Raw genomic sequence first — 26,064 nt, forward strand, 5'->3', positions numbered from 1 at the left:
AGCTGGCCTCCTGTTTCCGAAGTCCCAGGCACAATAGGACTTCACCGTCAACCTCACTGTACTTCCTTGCTGGAATTTGCCAGTCATTAGGAGGGTCTGAAACTGAGTCTGAGGCCTTTCTACTATCGGGAGCTATGCAAGCGCAAGAGGAGAAGAATCTGTTTCTGATCCACCGGAACCGCCGACGTCTCAACTTCGCCGGAGACAACATCGTTCTTCACAGACGCCGTGCACCGTCATCAACATCCTTGTCCAAGGTACTGTTGTTCGGAAGTCTGGGAGACTCCATACCTGCCTCTGTGATCCTCGCAAGCCATGTTGTACTTTGGACTTCGCTTAGTCCTGACGCTGAGATAGTCCTGTGGGTGCTATCTGATTTCTACAACTAATTTGTCATCTTTGTAACATTCTATCTAAAGACATTTCATCGAGTAATCTTATATGTGGCACTATTTGTCGTTTTGGTCTTGTTTCCGTTTAGTAAAGATCATTTATTTTTCTAAACTGGTGTGGAGTCCGTTTGTGGTGTTATCATTGTATTACTGAGAGTGTTGGTACAAGTACTTTACGCAGTGACTTTGAAGATAAGCCTGTCTGCTCGAGCCAAGCTACTGAGGGGGTGACACCGCAGGGGTTATCGACAAGCATGTATCCCCTTTACCCTGACTAGAAGCAAGGGTCCCTATTTGCTCTATGGTACCTCCCTCAGCCAACTAGAGATCCCCATTTCGAACGGAGTGGGTCTATAAAACTAAATGAATCTGAGAGAGAGTGATTATGACGACTTGAGGGGCACTATTAAATGGTGATAGTGAGGGAATCCACAGCAGAGGTGGTCATTGGGGGGCGCCAACATACATTGTTGGACAAGGTGCCACCAGTGTTAAAACCGGCCCTGGGTACAAGCAATGAGACTCTTAAATCATGAGTTGTTAACAGAGTTGATGGAAAATGTATAATTTCCTTCAATGCAATCTGTATATTTACGTGCGTAAGTGACTGACTAAGCTTCTGTAGTACTTTATAATGATAGTTACAGCCAAAAGGCCTTCCTTCGAAGTTGTTAAATCTGTGGGCTGCAAACATTTTTGCGTGTTTTTGAAAATGAGCTTTCTAACAAAAAAAAATATCTGTGCACCAATATGTATAGAAGCTACTACATGCTTGTTTATGGACATTGGATCAATAAATCTAGTTTTACACTTTATTAGACCACAGGTTTCATGTATGTTTTCTTGTCTTCGTAGGGGTCCCTAGAGCGTCAAGCTGAACATGCCCCGTAGTCCCACCTCAAGTGAAGATGAAATGGCACAAAGTTTTTCAGACTACTCTGTGGAATCCGAGTCCGACAGCTCCAAAGAAGAAACCATCTACAACACTATCCGGGCAACTGCCGAGAAACCCACCAGCAGAATGGAAGATATCCAGACCAACACCATGGTTGTAAGAGTCCTCATCCCGGATCTCCAGCAAACAGTAAGCTGAGCAGTGCTTAAACCGTGTTTACTATAGAGACGAGCTCTCCAAATGGAGGATACATTTGGATGTACAATGATGTTGATTGTAACTAAAGAAAACATTTAAATGAGACCATATCTCTCCCTCTTCACCTGACTGAGGATTGTGTGCACTTGGGGTGACATCAGGTGTCGGTGAGGCTCACAGTAGAGGAGCATTCACCGCGCTCACCTTTGCCGGTCCCTCCTATCGACCTCAGGCGTACAGAATCCATGATAGCTATGGGCAACTTGGAAAAATGCCGGCATGCCTGGGAGCATGGCGCTCATTTCTTCAATCTATAGCCTCTTTAAATGCAGGTGTTGCCCTTTAAAAACAAGGCTTTAATGGATTACGTTTTTTGTATGTTTGTTTGACTTAGTGTCTGTTTCAGTACACATATTGGTTTGGAAATATGAGAAAGCACATATGTCTTGTGTACCCAGAGGCCATGAGCACATTTGCCCATTGCAGTATGCCTTTGGATGCTATTTTCAGAGTGATGTTTGAGAAAATGCTGCTACTCCAATATCCTGCAATCAATACAATATTTATTTAACCATGTGACAATTGTAGAGAAAGAACCAAGAGGCAGTGGCCTTATTATGACTCTGCAGTTGCGGAGCAGGCTACTACGCTAGCACCCCGCACCACCACAGCCATAATGAGACGTGGCGGTGAGGGTGCTAGTAATATGTTTGGAGGTGCCGCAGCAGCCGTTCCAGCATATTACCAGCCTTACACCGCTGCAAGACTGCCAGGTATCATGGATCCCTGCCGGTAGAAGTGGTTCTGTGGTGGTCCAACCGTCATAGTCAAAATATGGTGGGTGGACCGCCAGTGTGCTGCCATGATTCCGGCGGTCCAATGGACCACTGCAGTCATAATAGGGCCCAGTATCTTGTTGCACTGTAGCCCATTCATATTCATCTCACCTTTTCAGAATAAATGTCATGCTTTGGGTCTAGTAACGATTTATATGTATAGTATTAAATTAAAACTACAGATAGTTCCATTTGTGGTAACTGTGCAAGAGTACTGTATTTTGCTTAAAATTAAAAAATTCTTACGAGCTGGCTGTACGGTATTGTGTTTGACATATATTCTGTACCATATCTAATATCAATTAAAATCACCTCTCCGTGTCTCATTTGTTAGTGTGCTGAGACATTAGAATGGTTAAACAACAAAGCTCGTGTCTTAGACACAGTACATTAAACCGGTTCAGATAATTGTGTGCATAGTTTATTCTCAACTCCCCCTAAATCACTGCCTCTTTGTATAGACATTAAAAAAAGAGTGGCACTTTCTGTCCAGTGCACTGATAGGATTGCATAATGCCTACTGGCAACTGAAATGAGAATACCCACATAATCCAGTTAAGTCTTTAATCGTAAAAATCACACCCTAAGGAATATTGGAGTATCTTACTAGCATCATCTTACCATTGCTGTAACGCAAAGAAATGTATATGGTGATATAAGACATTCCCTAAAATATATCACACTATGACTACAACAGGGAGTTGGTTCTATAGAGACAGTGGGATGCTTCTAAACATACTCAATTAGAGAAGGCGAGCTCTTGCTTTGCAGTTCCTCCTTTGTAATGTTTACGGAATACTTGCATTTGAAAAACACTGCTGACACTGGACCATGACAAGAGCAAACCCTGCTGTGAATGGAGCAGAGCTTAGAATAGGAATGACCATTGAAAGGACCACCTGTGCTTGGTGATGGTTTTATCCTGAGAATTTGATCTGCTATTGAATGTAAATTTAGGGAAATTGATGGAATTATTGTTATGCCTGAAACAGTGTTTAGTGCTCAGTGAGTTGGAGGTGGAGTTTACCGCTGTTATTTTCCAGAGAAAATGTGTAGGAGTTCTATACAGAAGTATTCTCAGGAACATATGGAAATTTGTGGAGATTTAAACATATAAAATGTATAAACAACCTTCTAAAATCATTGGTGTATGAGCTACAAAGAGGAGCCCCTATCACAATGACCAATGTGCTGGTGTGGTGATTTAAAATGTTGTAGCGTCAGAATGGCTTAAGCCATTGGTTATGCATTCAAGCCAACGAACTTGTTAGGAATATGTGTCCACTTCATAGATAGAAATCAAGCCAGATGAGCAGAAAGGCACCGCTGACTAGTCTTAATGTTATCCTGAAGACTCTAGTTCAAGCAGAATGGTTAGCCATAACAGATCTGTGATCAGGCATTACTGACTGAATTGGAAGAGGAGTCATTGATTTTTGTGTCTTTTTGTTAGTACAGGGGGTGCATTTTGCTTTGCTGCATTGCTGCTTGGATTAACCTCTACATCAACATTTTTTAGCATGTCATAGATGATTTGTTTGCTGGTGCAGAGGGTATTTTATGTTTCTAAGATTACATTTTATTGAGTGCTAAAACGAAGGAGACACATGATGAATTGTTGCACCATGTGTTGGCAACTCTTAGGGAAAAAGATTTGACAGAGAAGCAGTCCTAAGTCAACATCAGAGGTTTTGGCGATGAGTTTGTGGCGCACCGTGACACACGAATGTATCAGGCCAGCAAACAAGGAGCCTTTGCGATTGTCATCGGCCTTCTGGAATATTATGCAAACTTTATACCTTGTGTTTCAGACATAAGGCATGAGATTTTTGGGCTTTTGAATAAGGCAATAGACTAGTAATGGGAGGCCAAATGTCAAAGAATACTTTCAAGGTATAAAAAAACACTATACATCAAGCTTTCAACTAGCATAGGATTGATATCAAGTGTAATTAGTTGTTAACTATAGATGTAAACAGAAGGTATTTGGGCTAGAACATCATGAGCACAGGATGGTGTAAAAAGTGGTATGGCGGTATTTCATTTATCAATGTATTTATCCAACTGAAAATAAGGACTCTGGTTCAATATTTCATTTAGGAGGGTATAAGTAATTTATTACACTCCTGGCAGAGCTGTGTTTCTGTGGAGTCAAGTGTCAAATAAGCCTGCAGTCTCTGCTGCTATGGGTATAGCAGGGGGCAAATTATAATGATGGCGAGGCCCAAAGATGTTTGACCTGGAACACGTTGGCAAGAAAAAATGAATATGAAATATATGCAGCCCACTCCACCCTGACTAGTATGACTCACTACTTGTAAAGACTCGCATGGGATGACCTCAGCCTCAAAGACAAAATATGTCCAGGATAGATTTGGGCTGGGTTATCTCAGCTAAAGAGGGCGATGCGAGTCACAGTTCGCGAATGTAAAGTCGTTTTATTGAGAAATGCTGAGTGTTGAGATAAAACATTTCCTTACAGATACTATACATCCGCCCAGTGGGTCCTCACACATTTGGTGTTATAATAAACAGAACTGGTAAATAAATGTCTCTGCTCAGACACAGTTGTCCAGTCTATAGTTGATATTCCACTCTATGTAACCAGCACCCTCAACATTGGCAGTAGTGACTGATGGCTGTCAATAAGATTGTGTTAGTACATGACTGTGAGGTCAAATTGTATGGATGATAGTGAAGGAAAGTGTATTATTATTTGAGGTGGATAAGTGTCCACCTCCTAGAATAAACCTTCTAAATGTCATATAAATTCAATAAAACATACTTCTGCTCAATCCCTCGTAATGTGGCACAAAGCAGTCATACTAAAATTAAAGGTAATGGCTCACATGCATCAAAACAAAAACCAGTCGCAAATGCAAAAATCGCAATTTAAGTACTCTCTAAATCTCAAGTATTCTATTTATCTTTTTGGGATTTCTCATAGATGAGATATCATTCAATTTCACAACAAAACACATTTAGATTGCTATTTGTATTCTATTTGTACATACAATCTTCCTATGGAAATTTTCTTTTGTCTTTTGCGAAGGAATTATAAACAGTATTCAAAAACAGTGCATGTCAATATATAGATTGAATTTCACATTTAGCTTGATTAGTCATAATCCTACAGTTTGTCTCTACCAGGGTACATCAAAATAGTACTCCTTGGTAATGATTACTAAATGGTCCTAAAGAGTACTAGGCTCAGAGAGTCAGGTAATGTTCCAAGTTTAGCCCATACAGTTTTTTTACTAAACTTGTTGAGTCCTTCGTAATGCTCCTCTTTTCTACTGGTACTCTGAGTACTGTGAAAATGAACAGTGAATATGTGGGTGTACTGACGCGTTTCGACCTTCGTGCTGGGGACCGAGAGGATTTCGAAGGTCTTCCTCAGGGCTGGGGCTGTTATGGTAGGATTATTGTAGTCTAAAATTTGGGAGGGGAAAGAGAGAAATGTATATAAGTGCCTAATCCTGTACATTAAATATTTCAACTTAACCTAATAGTTATTGCTAGCATACCTAATGTGATTATAGTGCATAGATTCGTGTTTCTCCATCTGGTCATCGGAGTCTAGCATCTTGGGACATGTTGTGTCTTTATTGCTGGGGAATTAAAGACATTTGTTGGCTCACTTCTCAGTCATCTTGAGGGTGTCTATTTATCTTACGCACTGACCGCAAGTTAGGCAGACACGTTTGGAAGGGCACATGCAGTGTTTTAAAGGACTCAGCTTGCCCTCTGGTGGCATGATCTTATTGTGCTTCGATGTGGATATCTTATTACTTAGAGTGTCGTGATTTTTTATGCGTAATTAATTATCTCTTTTTGTCTTTTTCTTGGGGTTTCGTGATATGCGGGACGCCATATTCGCTTTCAATCATTTGTGAATCATGCCGATGTTCGCAGTGACTTGTGTCATTCATAGTGGCATGCTAAGTGGTTCATCACTATTTCCCTTTTAACCCAGTTGCATGCGCTTCTCATTCCGGACAACCCATTGCAGTACCTTTCGTCTGAAGGTACTGCTGCCCATTAAATTCAAAGAAATTGTAGTTTAAGTAGATCTTTCCAATTTCTATTATGTATGACGTGGGAATTTCGTGTGGTCTTGTCCTTTTCTCCAGGAAGTTCTTCTGATCGTGTTTGCTTTTCTCAAAGTTGCAGTGTGGAATGGCGATCACTCAGCTTCTTTGCTTCCTTCGGCGTTCTTCTGTTCGTGTTTGCTTTTCTCAAAGTTGCAGTGTGGAATGGCGATCACTCGGCTTCTTTGCTTCCTTCGGCGTCCTTCGTATCTCGTCAGTTTCTTGTTGCGCACTGCTCGTATGGCTGCATATGTGATGTTTCCGTAGTGCGTCATATTGAGAACGTCTGCCTGACTTCCACTTGTGCCTCTTGCAATTCGGCACAGTTTGGAACGCCTGACTTCCTGTTTGAATTTCGCCATGGCAGCAAACTTTATTTGTTCATATCTGGATGTTTCAAGTTGGTTTGACATTCTCCAGCATACGCTTGGCTAATTGATGTGTTATTCCCATGAACGATCCCCTTGAGTTGGTTTATGAACACTCCTGGCTTTTATTATATTTCTTATTAGCTTTTACATCTGACTTTGTTTGATGGGTTCTTGATTTTCCGGTTTTTGATATTCTCGATTGTGCGCCCTAATTACGATTGTTTCAATGCAAAGGATTCACCCTTCGCTCAAAATTGTCTTAACCTGCCGCATTCTTGGTTTTTCGAAGCACCGAGTGTGCTTATGATGTTGTTCACTGCTTCATTGCTTTTAATGCTGTCCCGTGGTGGGCCATCTTCGTGAGGCGATTCTAAATGTAATGTTTCTTGAGCCTTCTTATTTTTATATAGACCGCGGGTTTAAAGTGACCGGACTCTGCTTGATCCGGACAGTTCCTGATCCTATCCACGTTCTGTACTAATGTAATTCCTGTTGTTTATATTTCCTCTAATTTTCTTATGTTGCTAACTATATACAGTGCACGATCTCTGATAATTCGTTAAGTCCATTTTCTGTAGTTCCAAGTCTCAAAATCATTTTGGCTTCTTCATTCAGAAGTCGTTTTTCTGGCAGTCTGCCTTTGATTTGTCTAAGGACTGTCCATTTCATTTCTTTTAAATTGTGGTTTTGCTCTATATAGTGTTTAACCATTGGTGCTGTCCATACTTTACACTTTATCCTTGATTTGTGTTGTGTTATTCTTGTTTTGACTTGCTGAGTCGTCTTTCCTACGTATAACAAACCACAAGGGCATACGATGCAGTATACCATATTTGGAGTATTACAATTAGTAAACTCCTCATGGTGAACAATTTTGTTGCCATATGTGAATTCTGTTCCTTCCATAGTGTGCCACAGACTTCACAATTCCCGCATGGATGATGTCCTTTAACAGGTGGGAGGGATAACATCGAATGTATAGATGGTTGCACTTTTTTCTTGTTAGTGTTAGCTCTCACCAGCATTTCTTTGATGCTTTGATTTTTCTTTAATGCGAATATTGGTAATTCTATGAACTCAGTTATGCCTTTGATACTTTGCCAGTTCTGTCTGAATATCTTTTTCACATCATTTGTGGATCCTGAGTAGGTGGTGACGCAGACCAATGGTATGTCTTTGTTCTTGGCTTTAGGTGTTAGTAAGCACTCTCTGGGGGTATACCAAGCGCTTTATATAGTGTTTAACCATTGGTGCTGTCCATACTTTACACTTTATCCTCGATTTGTGTTGCGTTATTCTCGTTTTGACTTGCTGAGTCGTCTTTCCTACGTATGCCATACTACAAGGGCATACGATGCAGTATACCACATTTGGAGTATTACAATTAGTAAACTCCTCATGGTGAACAATTTTGTTGCCATATGTGAATTCTGTTCCTTCCATAGTGTGCCACAGACTGCACAATTCCCGCATGGATGATGTCCTTTAACAGGTGGGAGGGATAACATCGAAGGTATAGATGGTTGCACTTTTTTCTTGTTAGTGTTAGCTCTCACCAGCATTTCTTTGATGCTTTGATTTTTCTTTAATGCGAATATTGGTAATTCTTTGAACTCAGTTATGCATTTGATACTTTGCCAGTTCTGTCTGAATATCTTTTTCACATCATTTGTGGATCCTGAGTAGGTGGTGACGCAGACCAATGGTATGTCTTTGTTCTTGGCTTTAGGTGTTAGTAAGCACTCTCTGGGGGTATACCAAGCGCTCTTCATTGCTCGTTTGGTTAGTTTCCTTGGATAATTTCGTGCCACCAGTTTTTCCAATAGGGTTTTTGCATGCTTGAAATAATCCTCTTTTTTTGAACAATTTCTTCTTATACGAAGAAATAGTCCATATGGCAAATTGTCTTTCAAATTTCTCTGGTGGAAACTGGAATAATGTAGTAAAGTATTTCGATCTGTATCCTTTGTGAAGAGTGTGGTAAATAGCTTCCCATTCTCGTCTTGGATTTTCAAATCTAGAAAGTTAATCTCCGATTTGCTTGATGTCAAAGTGAACTGTATGTGTGGACTGCGTTGGTTTAGCCAGGTGTAAAATTCATTCAGTGAATCTGATGACCCTCTCCAAAGCATTATGATGTCATCTATATATCGATGCCAAGATTTTATATGGCCATCGAAGGGGTTGTCACTGTAGACCCACCTTTCTTCATACATTGGCATGAACATTATGGCCATTTCTGGCACAAAAGGACAACCCATTGCAGTACCTTTCGTCTGAAGGTACTGCTGCCCATTAAATTCAAAGAAATTGTAGTTCAAATAGATCTTTCCAATTTCTATTAAGTATGACATGGGAATTTCGTGTGGTCTTGTCCTTTCCTCCAGGAAGTATTCCATTGCTCCTAGTCCCTCTTCTTGTGGAATATTAGTATATAGACTAATGATGTCCAATGTGACTAGAAATTCGTTCTCAGGATCAAATAATTGGTCTACCAAAATGTTAATGGCTTGCATTGTGTCTTTTATGTAACTGTTGTCAGACTTATTAATGGTTTGAGAAAAGTATCAATATATTTTTCTGGCCTTTCCAAGATTGAATTTACTCCCGATATTATTGGGCGGCCTGGGGGGTGTTGTGCATTTTTGTGGATTTTGGGCAAAATATACAAAAGTGGGGTTCTTGGATTTTGGTTAAATAGATATTTTGCCTCATGTTTAGTTAACCATCCATTTTCTTCAACAATCTGAATTAGTGTCATTAGTTTTTCCGTGATTATCCTTTCCATTTCATGATCGAATCTTTTGTAGTGCTCTTCGTTTTCAAGTTGTCTTCGTATTTCAGTCTCGCAGTCTTCTCTCTCCATAAGGACCACCCCTCCGCCTTTATCGGCGGGTTTTACTATGATGTCTTGATTGTTTTTCAGATCTTCCAGGGCTTTTTATTCCTCTTTGGATAGATTCAATTTGTTAAATTTCCTTTTATTCTCTAATATGTCTAGATCTTTCAAGACGTTTTTTTCAAAAACCAAAACCTCCATAGGTGCTTCCCCTGATGGTGGGAAGAAGGTGGAGGGTTTTTAAGTCCTGAAAAGCTCTTATCCTGATTGTGCTGTTTGCCTGCGAAGAAGGATTTTAATCTCATCTTTCTGAACAATTGCAGTATTTCCAATTTGGTTTGGTTGATGTCATTCTGTCTTGATGGAATGAAGGATAATCCTTTGGTTAAGACCTGAATTTCTGCTGGGCTTAACTCCATTTTTGTCAGATTGTATATTGGATTCTTCATCACCACCTGTAGGTGTTCTTCCTGGTGGTTATCTCTCCCTGGTACTGGGGTGGATTGATGTTGGAATTGTGCCATCGCCTCCTTCTGATTCTCGTTCTCTGCCCTGTGTTGCCTCTTCCTAAACAAGGTTGGGGTCCTTGGAAAAAGCGGACCTGTTGGTTGCTCCTGGCACTTGTTGAGGGTTCTGACTCGTTGGAGTTGTCCGAATGCGAAGAATCATCCGAGAAAGTTGTAAAACGCTTTTGGCTTCTTGCTCCGTTTGTTCTTAAGATTCCTGTATTATTCTGTTGTTTGTAGCAGTCTTTATCTAAATATGGGTAGGCCCTTGCTTCACTGAAGTTCGAAATGTCTTTAACTAGCTTCGATCTTTTGAAGTCTTCAGTTGTTTTTTTGAAAATGGCGTTTTCTTTTTCAACTTTGCTTAGTAGATCTTAAGCATTTTTAATTGCTTTGTTGAGCAATCGGGCTTCCTCCAATTCTTTTATAAGTTCCAATTCTTCTAGGCTCAGTCTTTCAGCAGTTTTTATTGACAAGAACATCCAGTCTCTGGAACATTTCGTGCCGATTTGGCTGTAGTCTTCCAAGTAAAGAGGTTGATCTTACAGGCACGTTTTTTACCTGAAGTCCAATGTGGATTGTGCCAGCCCTGAAATGCTCAAGTAGTACCTCCCCATGCAGTGCCGTGCAGATTGTTTTTTCTTCAATCTAGTGATTTTCTCTATTTCTGATTGGAATTTGGGATTTGACGTGGTGTTCCCAATGTTCAGTTTTGGTGGTCTTTTAAGTAACTCCTAAATGTCTTCTTCCCTATAGCTCAATGTTTTCGGTTCTGACATTAGGTATGTTTAAGAAATAAATAGCAAACAGTGAATGTGACTACTGAAGCTTCAGTAGTAAAAGAGTGTGTAGACTAAACAGCTAATGTATATGTAAATGTAAATGTAATTTTCACTTATATAGCGCCTATCAACCAGGGGTCTCTAAGCGCTGTACAAATACCGCTGTGAAACCCTTCCCGGCCTGGTCCTGTGAGGTGTCCACTCCTGGGCACCCCCAAGGTGAAGCCAGGCATCCTAGCGTTGTTAGGGCCGGTGTGGAGATTAAGCAAGCTATTGCCCAGAGTTGCAGAGTGGAACCCATGATTAGAGTAGGCACCGGGGCGAGAATTATGAGGTCCGAGGACATTGAACCCAAGACCCTGCCGCGACGGGGATTGAACCCTGGTCCCGGGACAGACCTCTGCCTCAGGGTCTGCCGCTCTAATCGGTGAGCCACACTTCTCCACGGTTTTGATGTCACTATAACTGACCTCTGATTTTGAAGTGTTATCTAGAGTACAAATGGTAAATGCCTAAATCATTGTGTTCCCTACCTTTTTTAGCAAAATAGGCAGTGCTCAGAGACTGCACAAACACCGCTTAAGACCAGCTGGTGTCTAAAAACGATTCCCTCGTAGGTTGGCACCTACTCACAAAACGCTTACAATCAGGCGATAGATTCAGTTCAGGAACGTACAGGTTGGAATCTGTAACATTATCTTAACACAACACAATACCTCTAGGACCATAGATCCTTGGATTACTTATTACCATGGATCTCGCTATTTTCAACGGCACATCAAATAGCTAAGCGTTTGCTGGAGAATGTCAAACCAACTTGAAACGTCCAGATATGAACAAATAAAGTTTGCTGCCATGGTGACATTCAAACAGGAAGTCAGGCATTCCAAACTGTGCCGAATTGCAAGAGGCACAAGAGGAAGTCAGGCAGACGTTCTCAATATGACGCACTACGGAAACATCACATATGCAGCCTATGAGCAGCGCGCAACAAGAAACTGACGAGATACGAAGGACGCTGAAGGAAGCAAAGAGGCCGAGTGATCGCCATTCCACACTGCAACTTTGAGAAATGCAAACACGAACAGAAGAACGATAGCTATTTACAATCCGGCATGAAAAGCGCATGCAACTGGGTTAAAAGGGAAATAGTGATGAACCACTTAGCATGCCACTATGAATGACACAAGTCACTGCGAACATCCGGCATGATTCACAAATGATTGAAAGCGAAGGTGGCGTCCCGCATATCACGAAACCCCGAGAAAAAGAAAAAAAGAGATAATTAATTACGCATAAAAAATCACGACACTCTAAGTAATAAGATATCCACATCGAAGCACAATAAGATCACGCCACCAGAGGGCAAGCTGAGTCCTTTAAAACACTGTATGTGCCCTTCCAAACATGCCTGCCTAACTTGCGGTCGGTGTATAAGATTAATAGACACCCACAAGATGACTGAGAAGTGCGCCAACAAATGTCTTTAATTCCCCAGCAATAAAGACCCAACATGTCCCAAGATGCAAGACTCCGATGACCAGATGGAGAAACACGAATCTATGCACTATAATCACATTAGGTATGCTAGCAGTAACTATTAGGTTAAGTTGAAATATTTAATGTACAGGATTAGGCACTTATACACATGTCTCTCTTTACCCTCACGAATTTTAGACCACAATAATCCTACCATCACAGCCCCAGCCCTGAGGAAGACCTTCTTCGAAATCCTATTGGTCCCCAGCACGAAGGTCGAAACGCGTCGGCACACCCACATATTCACTGTTCATTTTCACTGGACTCAGAGTACCAGTAGAAAAGAGGAGTATTATGAAGGACTCAACAAGTTTAGCAAAAAAACTGAATGGTCTAAACTTGGAACATTATCACAATGACTCTCTGAGCCTAGTTCTCTTTAGGACCATTTAGTAATCATTACCAAGGAGTACTGTTTTGATGTACCCTGGTAGAGACAAACTGTAGGATTATGAGTAATCAAGCTAAATGTGAAATTCACTGTATATATTGACATGCACTGTTTTTGAATACTGTTTATAATTCCTTCGCAAACGACAACATTTTTTTCCCAAGGAAGATTGTATGTACAAATAGAATACAAAAAGCAATCTAAATGTGTTTTGTTGTGAAATTGAATGACATCTCATCTATGAGTAATCCAAAAAAGATAAATAGAATACTTGAAGAGTAAAGGGCATTTTGTGTCATTCATTAATGGTTAAGAAAGAGTATTAATATTGTTGTGTACCTACCGTAAATGTTGTAAACTATGTCGTACATTTATTGAACCTGCCATGGAAAATAGCGAGACCCATGGTAATGAGTAATCCAAGGATCTATGGACCGAGAAGTACATAAAAGGCACTTACTTTTGCCCCCACCGCCATTCCCACTGCTCCCAAAAACAGTAAAAAGCTTGCCGAGACTGGTGCCGATCTTCTGGAATAGCAGTATCCCAAAGTTAGGGTGGGATACTTTACCACTAGGCAATTGCAACAACAATAGTTTTTAAACTGGTGGGTGACCACCCAACAACGGGCCACTTTGCAACACATATATTCTGCTAAATGTTTTGGAAAGTATTAAACACCTATCAGAAAGGAAAGAGCATGAAATATATAATTACCTGACACTTAATAAGAAATCTGCATTTTACGAACCTCAGCTGTAAGAAAATCCCTCTTTTTATTTGGGCACTCCATTATTGGTAAACTGATGCTTCCGGTTTTATAACTGAGCACAATTGGGGTACTGTTAGCTAGGTTCATGTGAATAGGCTATGTTGTTTAAAACATGGCAGAGTTGGCTCACACTTCATTTCCACATCTAACTTTTCAGTAAGGCCATAGTATATGATGGAAGGAAATATGCAAAAGGCATAGGAAGGTAAATGTTTAGCTCTACAATGCCAGGTACACTGTTTGGGTCACGAACGGAAATAAATAAACCTACCTAGAAATTGCTTTCTACCAATAAGGGTTATACAAAGAAAGGTTTCCCACTGTGCAAGGTGTCCCGCAGATGGTTATCACTTAGTGGCCTTTACAAAGCTTTACTCTATCCAGCAGGGAAGTTGTAGGTACATAAGCAAGCTTGGTGTAATAGCCTTTTGTGCATAGCCCTCTGTGAAAGCAACAAAGTGAAAACCATAGGATGGATCCTACCTAACATAGTGGACAACCTTGCTTTGTATACCCACCATACCTACTATTGTGGTGGGGGTCACTTTCTGCTACCTGGAGCTTTCTCTAGGCTAGTTTAATTCTTCCCATTGATTACACAAACAATGTACCTGATCTCATCAACTTTATTCTTTAGTATAGAAACTAAAGCAGAAGGTAAAAGGGTTTACCAGGCCTAGCACATTTCATGTATAGGTCTAGGCCCTTTTCCCAAGGTTCATGATGCAAAAGATACTTTTGCATTATGATACCATTTCTCCATAAAAATTGATCGATCTTACTAAAATAGCGGAGAGTAAAAGGTGAACATACCATATTCAAATGTGAGGACACTTATACACCTCCAAAGGGTCCGCATAATACAGCTTGTAGGAATTTAGAGACACTGCACTATTGTGTAATCTAAGTTGTTCACATTGATGAATACAACATTTAGCAAACATATATTTCATAGGAACAAGTACTTCCTCAGTACTTCCAAAAGTCTATTATCTGTAGTATCCCAGTAGGTATAAATTTCCTTCAGCCGCGTAGCTAGGGGGGGGCGAGGGGGCGGTCGCCTCAGGCGGCACTGTTTTTGGGACGGCAGCGCACCTCTGGTGCATTATCTGTATTGGTTGACTAATTGGATGGCGGCCGCGGGAGTAAAACGAAGTGCGTCTCGGCGTTGCGTGCGTGAGAAATATGACTAAAGGTGAGGCAGCAGCCTATCACTCTTAGTCACACATCTTGCGCGCGCAACGTGAGGACGCAGTGTCGCACTTCTTTTTACTCCCGCGGCCGCCATCCAATAGCCCTTACAGGGTGATAGGCCGCAGCCTCACACTGTACTAGAGTCAACTCAGTGTCACCATCATGAGAGGCCTGGCTGCCTGGCTGCATCGGGCGCTGCCTACAGAGCGGAGACAGCACACAGAGCTTGCAGTTACAGTCACTGATGCTTCACAGTGAAATAAGGTACTGTGAGTTATTCTTTTAGTTGTAGTACATTAACTTTATTGGTATTCCGAACAACAGTTCAGGAGACAAATAATAAATCACAGTGTCAAAAACAATGAATTTCAATTTATAAAAAGAAATCGGAAAACGGAGAGAAGAGAAGAGGAGAAGAAAAATAAAAATAAAAGAAGGGGAGACACAGAATAAAAACTGTCAACAAAGGATTAAAAAAGTTATCACAAATTTATTATAAATAGTGCGCTCAGAAGAATAAGGGCTGGTTAATACAACAATACATAACATACAAACACAACCAAACATGTGGCAAACAATAAATATGTTCCAAAAACGGGTACAACATATAGAAAACTCATGTGTCCACTAAAATTTATGAGCCACAAATACGTCGACGGCGTTTCAACCGCTGTTAGAAGTTGCGGTCATCATCAGGACAGGAATAATTCATAGAGCGTCAAAATTATTTAAAATCCAAGCCGGAGCTATCACGTTCTAATCGCGTGTGCTTACAGAAATTGCAAGGTTGAATTATTAAAAGGTGATTGCAATTCCAAACATTTTTGGGGAAATATAACTTGAATAATTCGTATAAAATATACTTGAAGTTAGGAGAAAATACAACTCAATCCTCCTTCCAGGGCTTTTCAATCAGGAGCCCGTCTTAACGACCAGCAGCAGGTCTGGAAAATCCTGCTAGCGTAGTTACTTCCATGGAAGTAACTACGCTAGCGTCAAAATTATTTAAAATCCAAGCCGGAGCTATCACGTTCTAATCGCGTGTGCTTACAGAAATTACAAGGTTGAATTATTAAAAGGTGATTGCAATTCCATGGAAGTAACTACGCTAGCAGGATTTTCCAGACCTGCTGCTGGTCGTTAAGACGGGCTCCTGATTGAAAAGCCCCTGAAGGAGGATTGAGTTCTATTTTCTCCTAACTTCAAGTATATTTTATACGAATTATTCAAGTTATATTTCCCCAAAAATTTTCGGAATTGCAATCACCTTTTAATAATTCAACCTTGCAATTTCTGTAAGCACACGCGATTAGAACGTGATAGCTCCGGCTTGGATTTTAAATAATTTTAACGCTCTATGAATTATTCCTGTCCTGATGATGACCGCAACTTCTAACAGCGGTTGAAACGCCATCGACGTATTTGTGGCTCATACATTTTAGTGGACACATGAGTTTTGTATATGTTGTACCCGTTTTTGGAACATATTTATTGTTTGCCATATGTTTGGTTGTGTTTGTATGTTATGTATTGTTGTATTAACCAGCCCTTATTCTTCTGAGTGCACTATTTATAATAAATTTGTGATAACTTTTTTAATCCTTTGTTGACAGTTTTTATTCTGTGTCTCCCCTTCTTTTATTTTTATTTTTCTTCTCCTCTTCTCTCCGTTTTCCGATTTCTATTTATAAATTGAAATTCATTGTTTTTGACACTGTGATTTATTATTTGTCTCCTGAACTGTTGTTCGGAATACCAATTTACTACCCCTGGTTCAGGTTGGTGGGTTGCCTCTGTGGTTGTGTAGGAGTACATTAACTTTAGGCCTTTATAAATTCCCAACGGTCATCCGGATCTGCCTGCGGCCGTGGATTCGAGAACTAGTGTGCAGTGACACAATCTGTCTCAATAGATTTGTGCGAAAGCGTGCAAACTTGTTTTGTGATCCAGCGGCCTATAGAAAATATATCATAAACAACGCTACCCAACTTTATAACCTATAAACAAAATTCTATACTAAATATGGACCCATTTATAAACCTGACATATTTTTGGGCCTACTGAATCAGGTGGTCAGATTAAATCTATATACACATTATCTACAAACTATGTACATATTTATACATCTGCGGAAAGAATATTGTCATTAGAATAAAACTTGACTATTTAAACGACCACCATTGGCGACGTGATCTAGCTAATAGTAACCTACACTTCTGAATAACCAAGACCAGCTTGTTTGTCAAAAGTAAGATTTTATTTACTAAATTATGGTATATAAGTTGATAGTTTTATAAATGAATTTTATTAGCAATAAACCAAGCATGATTGTAAAGAAATATGAGAAAATACAATTTAAGTAAGTGAATCAAAATTAAAGTGAATATATAAAGTTTAACATTTCTAAAACCTAATTCCCTAACTGAGCTAAATAGATAGAAATTAAAGTAAAGTTCTTTGAGGATTCTTACGTGCTCCACGCAAAGTCCGTCAGCACTTCACCCTCATCGGAAAGTCAGAAAGCAGCAGCCAGCCCATCCCTAGGGGCATGACTTTTTATACCTTTCTACGCTAACTAAACTACGCAAAGGAAAGTTTTCAGAAATCTTCGACGTCCCATTGGCTGAGAGTGACAAGTGACATGTCACCCACTTTTCAAAAAGTTCTATTAAATCACTTTTCTTAGAGACCATTGTCTCTTCCACGTGAAACCAGGAGCTTCCTGAGTTTGCAACAAATGTATAAAGTCATTCTCGCAGCGTCCATTGACTTTCAATTGACTTCCGCGGATGCCAAGTTAAGGACTGACAAAATGTTCTTTTTCGACCTTGGCCATGTCCGACAGAATGATGACAGCACATTAGTTTCTGCTTTGTGAACGCAGCTTTTGACGAATAATTCAGAATGGGCGTCTCGTGCTTTTGCAGAATTACAAGTCAGCTCTTTTCTGCGACTCAAGTGACTAGGCCCAAAAGCAGGCAATTTAAGTTTTCTAGTATAAAACAAACACAAGAAAAGTATTAATGTAAGAAATAATGTAGATTCTGTATCCACCCCAGGATTTACTAATTAATTAACCCACCCGATTAATCAAAATGTTACCTAGCCAATGCAAACAAATAAAGCAGCGTTTATATCTACCAGTCTCCGTTATTCCATGAGACTTATATGCACCTAGAATAGTAGAAATGACATCACGTAGACAAGCACATGCTTCTTTTAAGTTTGCAGCAGTTAGTAATGACAAAAACGAAAACAATAAATTATTTTATTATTTTGCACGAACAAAAAGATGCAACAATTATGCACGTTATGAGCACACATGTTAGTCCCCCATGTGTAAAGTTTAATCTAAGTTGTATTAGCACGACATATCACAAATCATTAATATTATTATTCATGTTATAGAAATATGACTTCACGAGTTTAAACAAAATTTTGTTTTCTATCTCGCTCCATCAACTCCCTCATCTGGTGATTAACAAATCACCACACCAGCACTCAAAATTTTGATAATTTAAATTTCTAAGAAATCGATTCAAATTCATTTGTATCAGTAAACCTAAAATTCTGTTTCTGCATAATCTTTGGAATTAGCATAACGCTCTCTATGTAACTCCTGTAATTCGATCTCTCTTTCTTCTTCTTTTCTGAGTTTATAGATTCTTTTCTTTTCTTTCAACTGTTTCTGTCTTTTATGTAACAAACAACCTATTTTAGTCAAAATAAAAATGAATACTATTATAATCAAAGGTGCCAGAATCTTGCCAAGAATTGAACTTCCGATATTATGAAACCAGTTTTTAATTGCTTGAAACCTTTTTGAAAGTTTCCCTGTAAAATCATCTTCTTCTAAAGGAATTATCTCTGAATGCATTTGTGTAATGTTCTTAATATACATTTCAATATTCTTACTTTCATCAGGTATATATGTACAACAATGTTGTACATGTAAAATGCCACAGACTCCTCCCTCTTTTGCTAGGAGTATGTCTAAAGCAAGGCGGTCTTGAATTACCATAGATCTAATTGCAATAACTTCAACATTCACTAATTGAAATCCATCAGCTGTGTCAGTTGACAATCTATCAACTATAGTGGACAATTTTCTGATTCTCCCTGCATTTAGGGTTATACCAACAAAAGGTATTACAGCTTGAAAAATATCTCCCAGAACTTCAGTAAAAGTTTCTCTTTTAACTCTATTTACATAATTATGAATTTTAAACAATCCTTCTGAATCTCTGTCAACATGAAACACTTTAGGAAAAACAATTCCCACATAACAAGTTCCATACCAGTGGTCTGGAAGGTTGTAGTAGGCTTTGTCACCACAAACAAAATAAATCCCAGGAAAGATAGGATCTTTTCCACCTTTAAATCCCCAACCTCCCAAAATCTGATAAGTATCTTCACAGTTACTTGCACCTACAAAATAATTATCAAAAAGTGTATTATCTCTTCTAATGCAAAGTTTTCCACTAACTGGTTTGTCTATGTGAATTGCAATATTTTCAAGCATTTTGCCATTTAATTTCTCATCCTCTTTTTGCCAGAAAGCTGACTTAGTCTGCTTGACTAATTCATTCCTCTTATAAATTGCTCTTCTCTCCTCAACCATATTCAAAAATTTCTTTCCTTCAGCACTTAATTTACATGTTAGATTATTCTTGTAAGCATACTCGTAAGTGAGTTCATTAGTAACAAGGAAAAATTCTCTCATTTGTTTTGCTTTCTTATGCTTATTTAAAGCATTATCACTCTTAATATTTGCAAAAATTTCATCATAATTTGAATAGTAATATTCTAAACGTCCAGTTTGATAAAATAAACTAGTTAATACACTACATGTTACAGCATAAGTGAGAGGAAGCATATTATATGTTACTCCCTCAGAAACAGAAGCAGGTAACTTAACGCAGACATAGCAGTCTTTTGCATCCATTACCTTAACATATTCACTCAATAGCTTTGTGAATGTATTACTTGAAAAATCACCAATTGATTTATCTTGATGAATGTTAGGCTGATGATCAATAACTTTTGCAGATGCACTATGTTTAGTTTGGCTAACCAGAGCTTTGCTTGTTATGTTAACTTTGTGTAATTCTCTATTCATTTCCAAAGGGATAATCACAGCTAGAACCAACCAGAGCAGAATTAAAATGAGCAGACACACCAGAGTCATCTTACAGCATCTTTTAAAAACAGAACACTTTGAAGTGCTCTCCTTAACATAAGGCATTCTTGGTTAATTTTAGCCTCAAAAAATAAAAAGAAATTTTTAAATTCTAAATTTATATACACCCCCCTTTTAAAATATATATATATATTTTTTTTTTTTTTTTAAAACCCTAAACAAGATTTCTTCGACCTTATGTCATACATAAGTTTTCTTCAACTAAACAGTTTTTCTTCGACCTTGTGTCAACTAACAAATTTTCTTCAGCCTTCTGCCAATTTAATATTTCTGTACTTCAATCATTGTCACTAATTTCTTGGATTTCGTTTTCTTCTTCACTACTATCATATATGTCAATTACAGGTGGAATTACTAAGTAAGTCCACTCAGGAGACTTGTATTTTTGGTTTGGTCTTATTATTCTCTTCCCTTTTCTCGATATTACTTCAATTTTTCTTCCAACTCCAACTTCTTTTCCAGGACTCTTTTGACTACTGATTTCTTCAACTTGTTCTTTTGGCTTTTTGATTAATCTGACTCTCAATCTTCCACCTGGCCAGTAGTCTGCTTTTCTCACGTACTTCTTCTTTGGTTCAGAATTATTTGATTCTGACTTCTAAGTCCTTTTCTTTCTGTTTTCACTTTCACCTTCCACGTCACTTTCTTCAGTTTCGTAGTCTGAAATCTCAATTGACTCAGGAATTTCTCTATTCGGCAATTTCACTCCTTCAGGAACTTCACTTTGTCTTCCATCACTGGTACTCGGTAATTCGTTTTCCTCCTCTTCCTCAATTACCTCCAACTTCCCAGATTTCGGATTTCTGTTCCTTACTTCAGAGTTTGTTCTCTGCCTTTCGATACTCTCCTGGTCTGAAACTTCTTTTTGTTCTGCTTCTTTGTCTTCAATGGAGACAATCGAATCTCCAGTTATCTTTCCTTTTAACAGATTCTCTTCACCTTCAGAATCTATTTCAATTATTTCCAAGTCTTTTCTTGTCAAATTTCCATTCACTGGCACAGTTTCCAGATGTCGACTTTCTTGTCGATCTTCAGAATCTGGAATTATTTCACCTTCTGTTTTGCCTTCTGCCTCAGAATCAGAATCGTCTGTGGTATCACTTTCAACATCAGAACTCTCAGGAGTTGGTACTGGAATAGTATGACTAGGATGAATCCAACGTTTCAATCCTCTGCACTTTACAGCATTAGTAGTGATCAAAATTATCTGCCTAGGTTTCTGCCATCTAGGAGCTAGACAATTCCTTCTCCGATGTACTTTCGTTCTGACCCAATCGCCAGGTCTCAGATCATGTGTCAAAACCTTTTCATCTGATTGAGCTTCAGTTCCCACCTGATTAGACACAGAAGTTACCATATCAGATAACCTTTTACAGTAATCCAAAATTGCACTGTCATTTATGCTCAACAGTTTACCTACAGGTACAAAAGCTTGCCTCATAACTCTTCCCATTAAAATTTCATGAGGACTCAAACCTGTCTTTTTATCTGGTGTACTTCTTAATGACATCAAAACAAGTGGAAGAGCATCAGTCCATTTTATACCTGTTTCAAGACACATTTTTCCAATTCTGTTTTTAATTGTTCCATTTATTTGTTCAACTACTCCTGATGCCTCTGGTCTGTATGCACAGTGTATTTTCTGCTCAATGCTCAAAGCTTCGCAAATTAACTTCATCATTTTGTTATCAAAATGGCTTCCTCCATCACTCTCAATAGTGACTGGAAAACCGTACCTTGGGATGATTTCTCTGAGCATTAGTTTTGCCACTGTAATTGAATCACAATGTCGTGTAGGGAAAGCCTCTACCCATCTCGAAAATAGGCACACAATTACAAGTACATATTTCAAACAATTGTGTAAGGGCATTTCAATGAAATCCATTTGTAATCTGGTAAAGGGACCACCTTCTCGACCAATTATTCCTGTCCCCACCACTGATTTTCTGTTTGGATTCATTTGTTGGCATGACAAACACCTTTGACAAAAAGATTCAGCAATAGTTCTAAACTTGGTATTGAACCATGTTTCTCTGAAAAGTCTAACCATAGAATCTCTTCCTAGATGTGCTGGACCATGATATAATCTGGCCATGTCAGCAATCAAGCAATTTGGTAAGACTACTCTGCCATCTTTGTAAACCCACACTCCATCTTCTTCACGTGGTCTACAATCTGATCTTAACCATAAGTCTTTTTCTTCATCTTCTGCTTCATTTTGTAAATCTCTAATCTCATGCCATGTTTCTACAACAGTTGTTAGCATTAATGAATTTGAATCAGTTTCTTTACTCCTCTCCCGATTGTATGAATAATTTTTCCTTGCGCAGTATTTAGCTGTTTCGTCTGCGAAGGCATTTCCCTTGGAAATATAATCAGTTCCTCTAGTGTGCGCTGCACACTTAACAATGGCGATTTCTTTTGGCAATTGTATTGCTTCAATTAATCTCCTAATGAAAACTGCATTTTTAATTGGTGATCCTGCTGATGTCATGTATCCTCTCTGTGACCAGAGTTGTCCATAATCATGCACAACTCCGTACCCATACTGACTATCAGTAATGATGGTAACTCTTATATCCTTTGATATTTCACATGCACGAATTAAAGCAATCAATTCAGCCACTTGTGCTGAACGAACTCCTTCAAGACATGATGCTTCTTCAATATCTACGACTGTACAAACTGAATATGAAGCTTTTAAGACACCTCCTTCGGATCTTAAGCATGACCCATCTACAAAGTATACAAAATCCGATTCAGACAAAGGTCTGTCTTTGATGTCTTTTCTTGGTTTAGTGCAGAATTCCATGACATCTAAACATTCATGTTCTGTTTCAATGTCATCAACAATTTCAGAATCAGGCAGTAATGTAGAAGGATTCAGATTTAAACATCTTGAAATCGAAACATTATCTGCTCCCAGTATGATTTTCTCATACTTTGTCAATCTGCTACTTGTTAAATGTTGAGTCTTACCTCTTGTCAGTAATATTTCAACTGAATGAGGCACAAAGACTTTCACAGGAAATCCCATAATGATCCCCTCACTTTGTTCGAGGCTGATACTTGTAGCTGCAACTGCTTTCAAACAACCTGGTAATGCTTTTGCAATTGGATCAAGAACTGCAGAGAAGTATGCAATAGGTTTCTTTAAATTTCCATGTCTCTGAATTAACACAGATAATGCACATCCTTCTCTCTCACTGCAATACAGTTCGAAATCTTTTTCATAATTTGGCATACCTAAAGCAGGAGCTTGGCATAAGCTCTTTTTCAGGTTCTCAAAAGAGTCCATCTCAGCATCATTGAGAATAATTGGATCTTTTACATCTGACTTTGTCAATCTTTGTAGTGGTTTTGCAATTACTGAAAATCCACTTATCCATTGTCGACAGTAACCAACCATTCCCAAGAACATTCTGACCTGTCTTTGTGTTCTTGGTGGTAACATTGCTTGAATCATTTTTATTCTCTCTATTGTTACTTGTCTTTTTCCCTTTGCAATTCTGTGACCAAGATATTTTACTTCTTGTTTGCAAAACTGTAGTTTTGCTGGGGACACTTTATGTCCTTCTTCTGCAAGGCGATTTAACAGAATTATTGTGTCTGTTACACAATTTTCTCTTGTCTTTGCAGCTATTAACAAATCATCAATATACTGCACTAGCGTAGACCTGCCAGGTAAGTCTAGGTCTTCTAATGATCTTTTTAACAATTCGTTAAAGATTGAAGGACTTTCTGTATAGCCCTGAGGGATTCTTGACCATCCGAGGGTCTTACCTTGGAATCTGAAAGCAAAAATTTCATAACTGTCTGGATGTAAGGGAACAGTAAAGAATGCATTGCAAAGGTCAATGACTGTATACCATTCAGCATCATGTGGAATCTGAAATAAAATTACTGCTGGATTTGGAACCACAGGACAACATGGAACGACAATTTGATTAACCTTTCTCAAATCTTGTACGATTCTAAATGTTCCATTAGACTTTTTAACTCCCATAATTGGTGAATTACAAGAGCTACTCTCCATTTCTTTTAATACACCTTGCTTGATTAATTTTTCAATTATAGGTGTAATACCTTCAATTGTTTCTGTTTTCATTTTATATTGTGGAGTGTTTGGAAATTCTATTCCCTGTTTCAATGTAATTTTTACTGGATCTACGTTTTTCATCAGACCCATCTCATTTCCAGTAAAATCCCATATTTCAGATTTCACTGTTTCTTTGAGTTCTTCAGGTAAATCTTTTTCTTCAAAGGCAGGAAACAATTTTGTTTCTTCTGCTTCCATCATCATCATTGTCATTTTGTATAAACCATCTTCCTCCATTGTTTGTAACTCAACTCCATCAGGAGAACAATATATTCTACAATTCATTTTACATAGGATGTCTCTGCCCAATAGATTCACTGGACTACTATTACAAACCACAAATCTGTGTTTGTCTCTGTAATTTCCAATTTCAACTGGTACTGGATCAGTTAAGTCAGTTTTAATTTGTTGATTACTTACTCCGACAACTTGGATGGTATCCCCAGAGAGAGGTAGGTTTTCAATTTCCACTGATCTAACAGTAGAACGGGTAGCACCAGTGTCCACTAGAAAAGTGATGTCTACATCATTAACTTTCCCGTTTACAAAAGGACCAGACTGGTCAACCTCAAGAGTGGCTCCAACAACACACTCTTCCTCCTCTCTCGGGCACTGTCAACAATAATCATCAGAATCACTGTCTTGACTTTCTGCTAATAAAATTTGTTGTGAAGCATTTTGCATTTGAACCCTTTGCTGCTTTTGCTGTTTTTGTGGTTTTATTACCTGTTCACTTCCCTGAAATCCCACGTTTGGATTATATTTTTGAACTCCCCCACAATTCGGAAAAGGTGGTTGTGGCAATTGGTCTTGACGATTATTCACCTGTTGTTGTTGTTGTTGCTGTAACTGTCGCTGAATATTTAATTCGTTTAACCCCTGTTGTATCTGTAGCTGTCGCTGCAGGTCAACACCATTCTGCATCTGTGGATTCAATAAGGGATTCTTTAAGTTTTTAGGAGGATGAGGACACTCGTCTCTCCAATGTCCAATTTCGCCACAATTAAAACAAGGTAATCTTTGCTTCAACTCCTCAATCTTTGGGCTAAATTTCTTTGGGAAATTATTATTTTTAAACTTTCCTTGTATCTGGTTTGTATTTCCAGTTTGAACAAAATTAGTGTTCTTATTACCCATGCTGGCAATCTGTTGCTCAGCCACCTTTACCTGAGCCCACATGGCTTTCTCCTTCAGCTTTTTCTGTTTTACTTCTATTTCATCGCTACAATACTTTGCTTTTCTTAGAATATCATCTACAGATAGTGATTGCCATCCGACAATACTATTTCTGATCATTTCTCCAATTTCAGGTTTTAGTCCATAAACAAATCTATAGACAAAATGGCTCATGTCTTTTTCATCTAATTTTTCATAACCACTGTATTGTTTAAAGATTAACAGTAGTCTTTCATAAAAAGAATGAACTGATTCTTTTGTTTCCTGTTCTGTCCTTTCTATTTTAACCCAATCGACTTCTTTGGGTGGAATTTTGTTTTTCATCCAAACAATTACTTTTTCATAGAAATCCATTACAAGTGGATTTGGAGCACCTGTTTCTTTGATTCGCTCAGGTTCTGTTTTTGGCCAACTAATCGATATTTTACATTCTGTCCAAAGATCTGATGGAACAACAATATCAAAAAATCCATCTAAATCAATCCACAGAACTTTTGACACTTTGATGAATCTATCGACTTGCCTGTACCACTCAACTGGTTTCTCCCTTAATTTTGGAAAGTCATTTGTAAATAACAGAATGTCCTGTCTCGACCAAGGGACATGAACATATCCTCCACCTGCAATTTCTCTCATTGGAAATTGTTTTGACAATTTTTCCAATCTTTCATCTTCCTTCTTTTTCGTCCATTTTACTCTCCATTTATTCAGTTCTCCTAGCTTTTTGATATAGACAATCAAATCTTTAATGTGAACTATTCTTCCCATTGAGTTTAAACTCTC

The 26,064-nt window shown here is 38.7% G+C and overlaps 1 protein-coding gene across 2 annotated transcripts in view; it reads left to right on the forward strand.

The window, feature by feature from the left end:
* The window catches only part of SHANK2 (SH3 and multiple ankyrin repeat domains 2), a 3,078,421-nt gene that overhangs the window by 858,105 nt on the left and 2,194,252 nt on the right, over positions 1-26,064 (forward strand). Inside the window, exon 5 of one of the 2 annotated variants that reach the window (XM_078684305.1) lies at positions 1,248-1,476. In XM_078684305.1, coding sequence (XP_078540431.1) covers positions 1,273-1,476 — 204 coding nt within the window. In that variant the 5' untranslated portion in view covers positions 1,248-1,272. Of the gene's footprint in view, positions 1-1,247; positions 1,477-26,064 lie in introns of those variants that run through there. The other variant, XM_078684307.1, reaches the window with a different exon arrangement.

The sequence above is a fragment of the Lissotriton helveticus genome, chromosome 3_2 (assembly GCF_964261635.1).
Source record: "Lissotriton helveticus chromosome 3_2, aLisHel1.1, whole genome shotgun sequence".
In the NCBI taxonomy this organism is placed as follows: domain Eukaryota; kingdom Metazoa; phylum Chordata; class Amphibia; order Caudata; family Salamandridae; genus Lissotriton; species Lissotriton helveticus.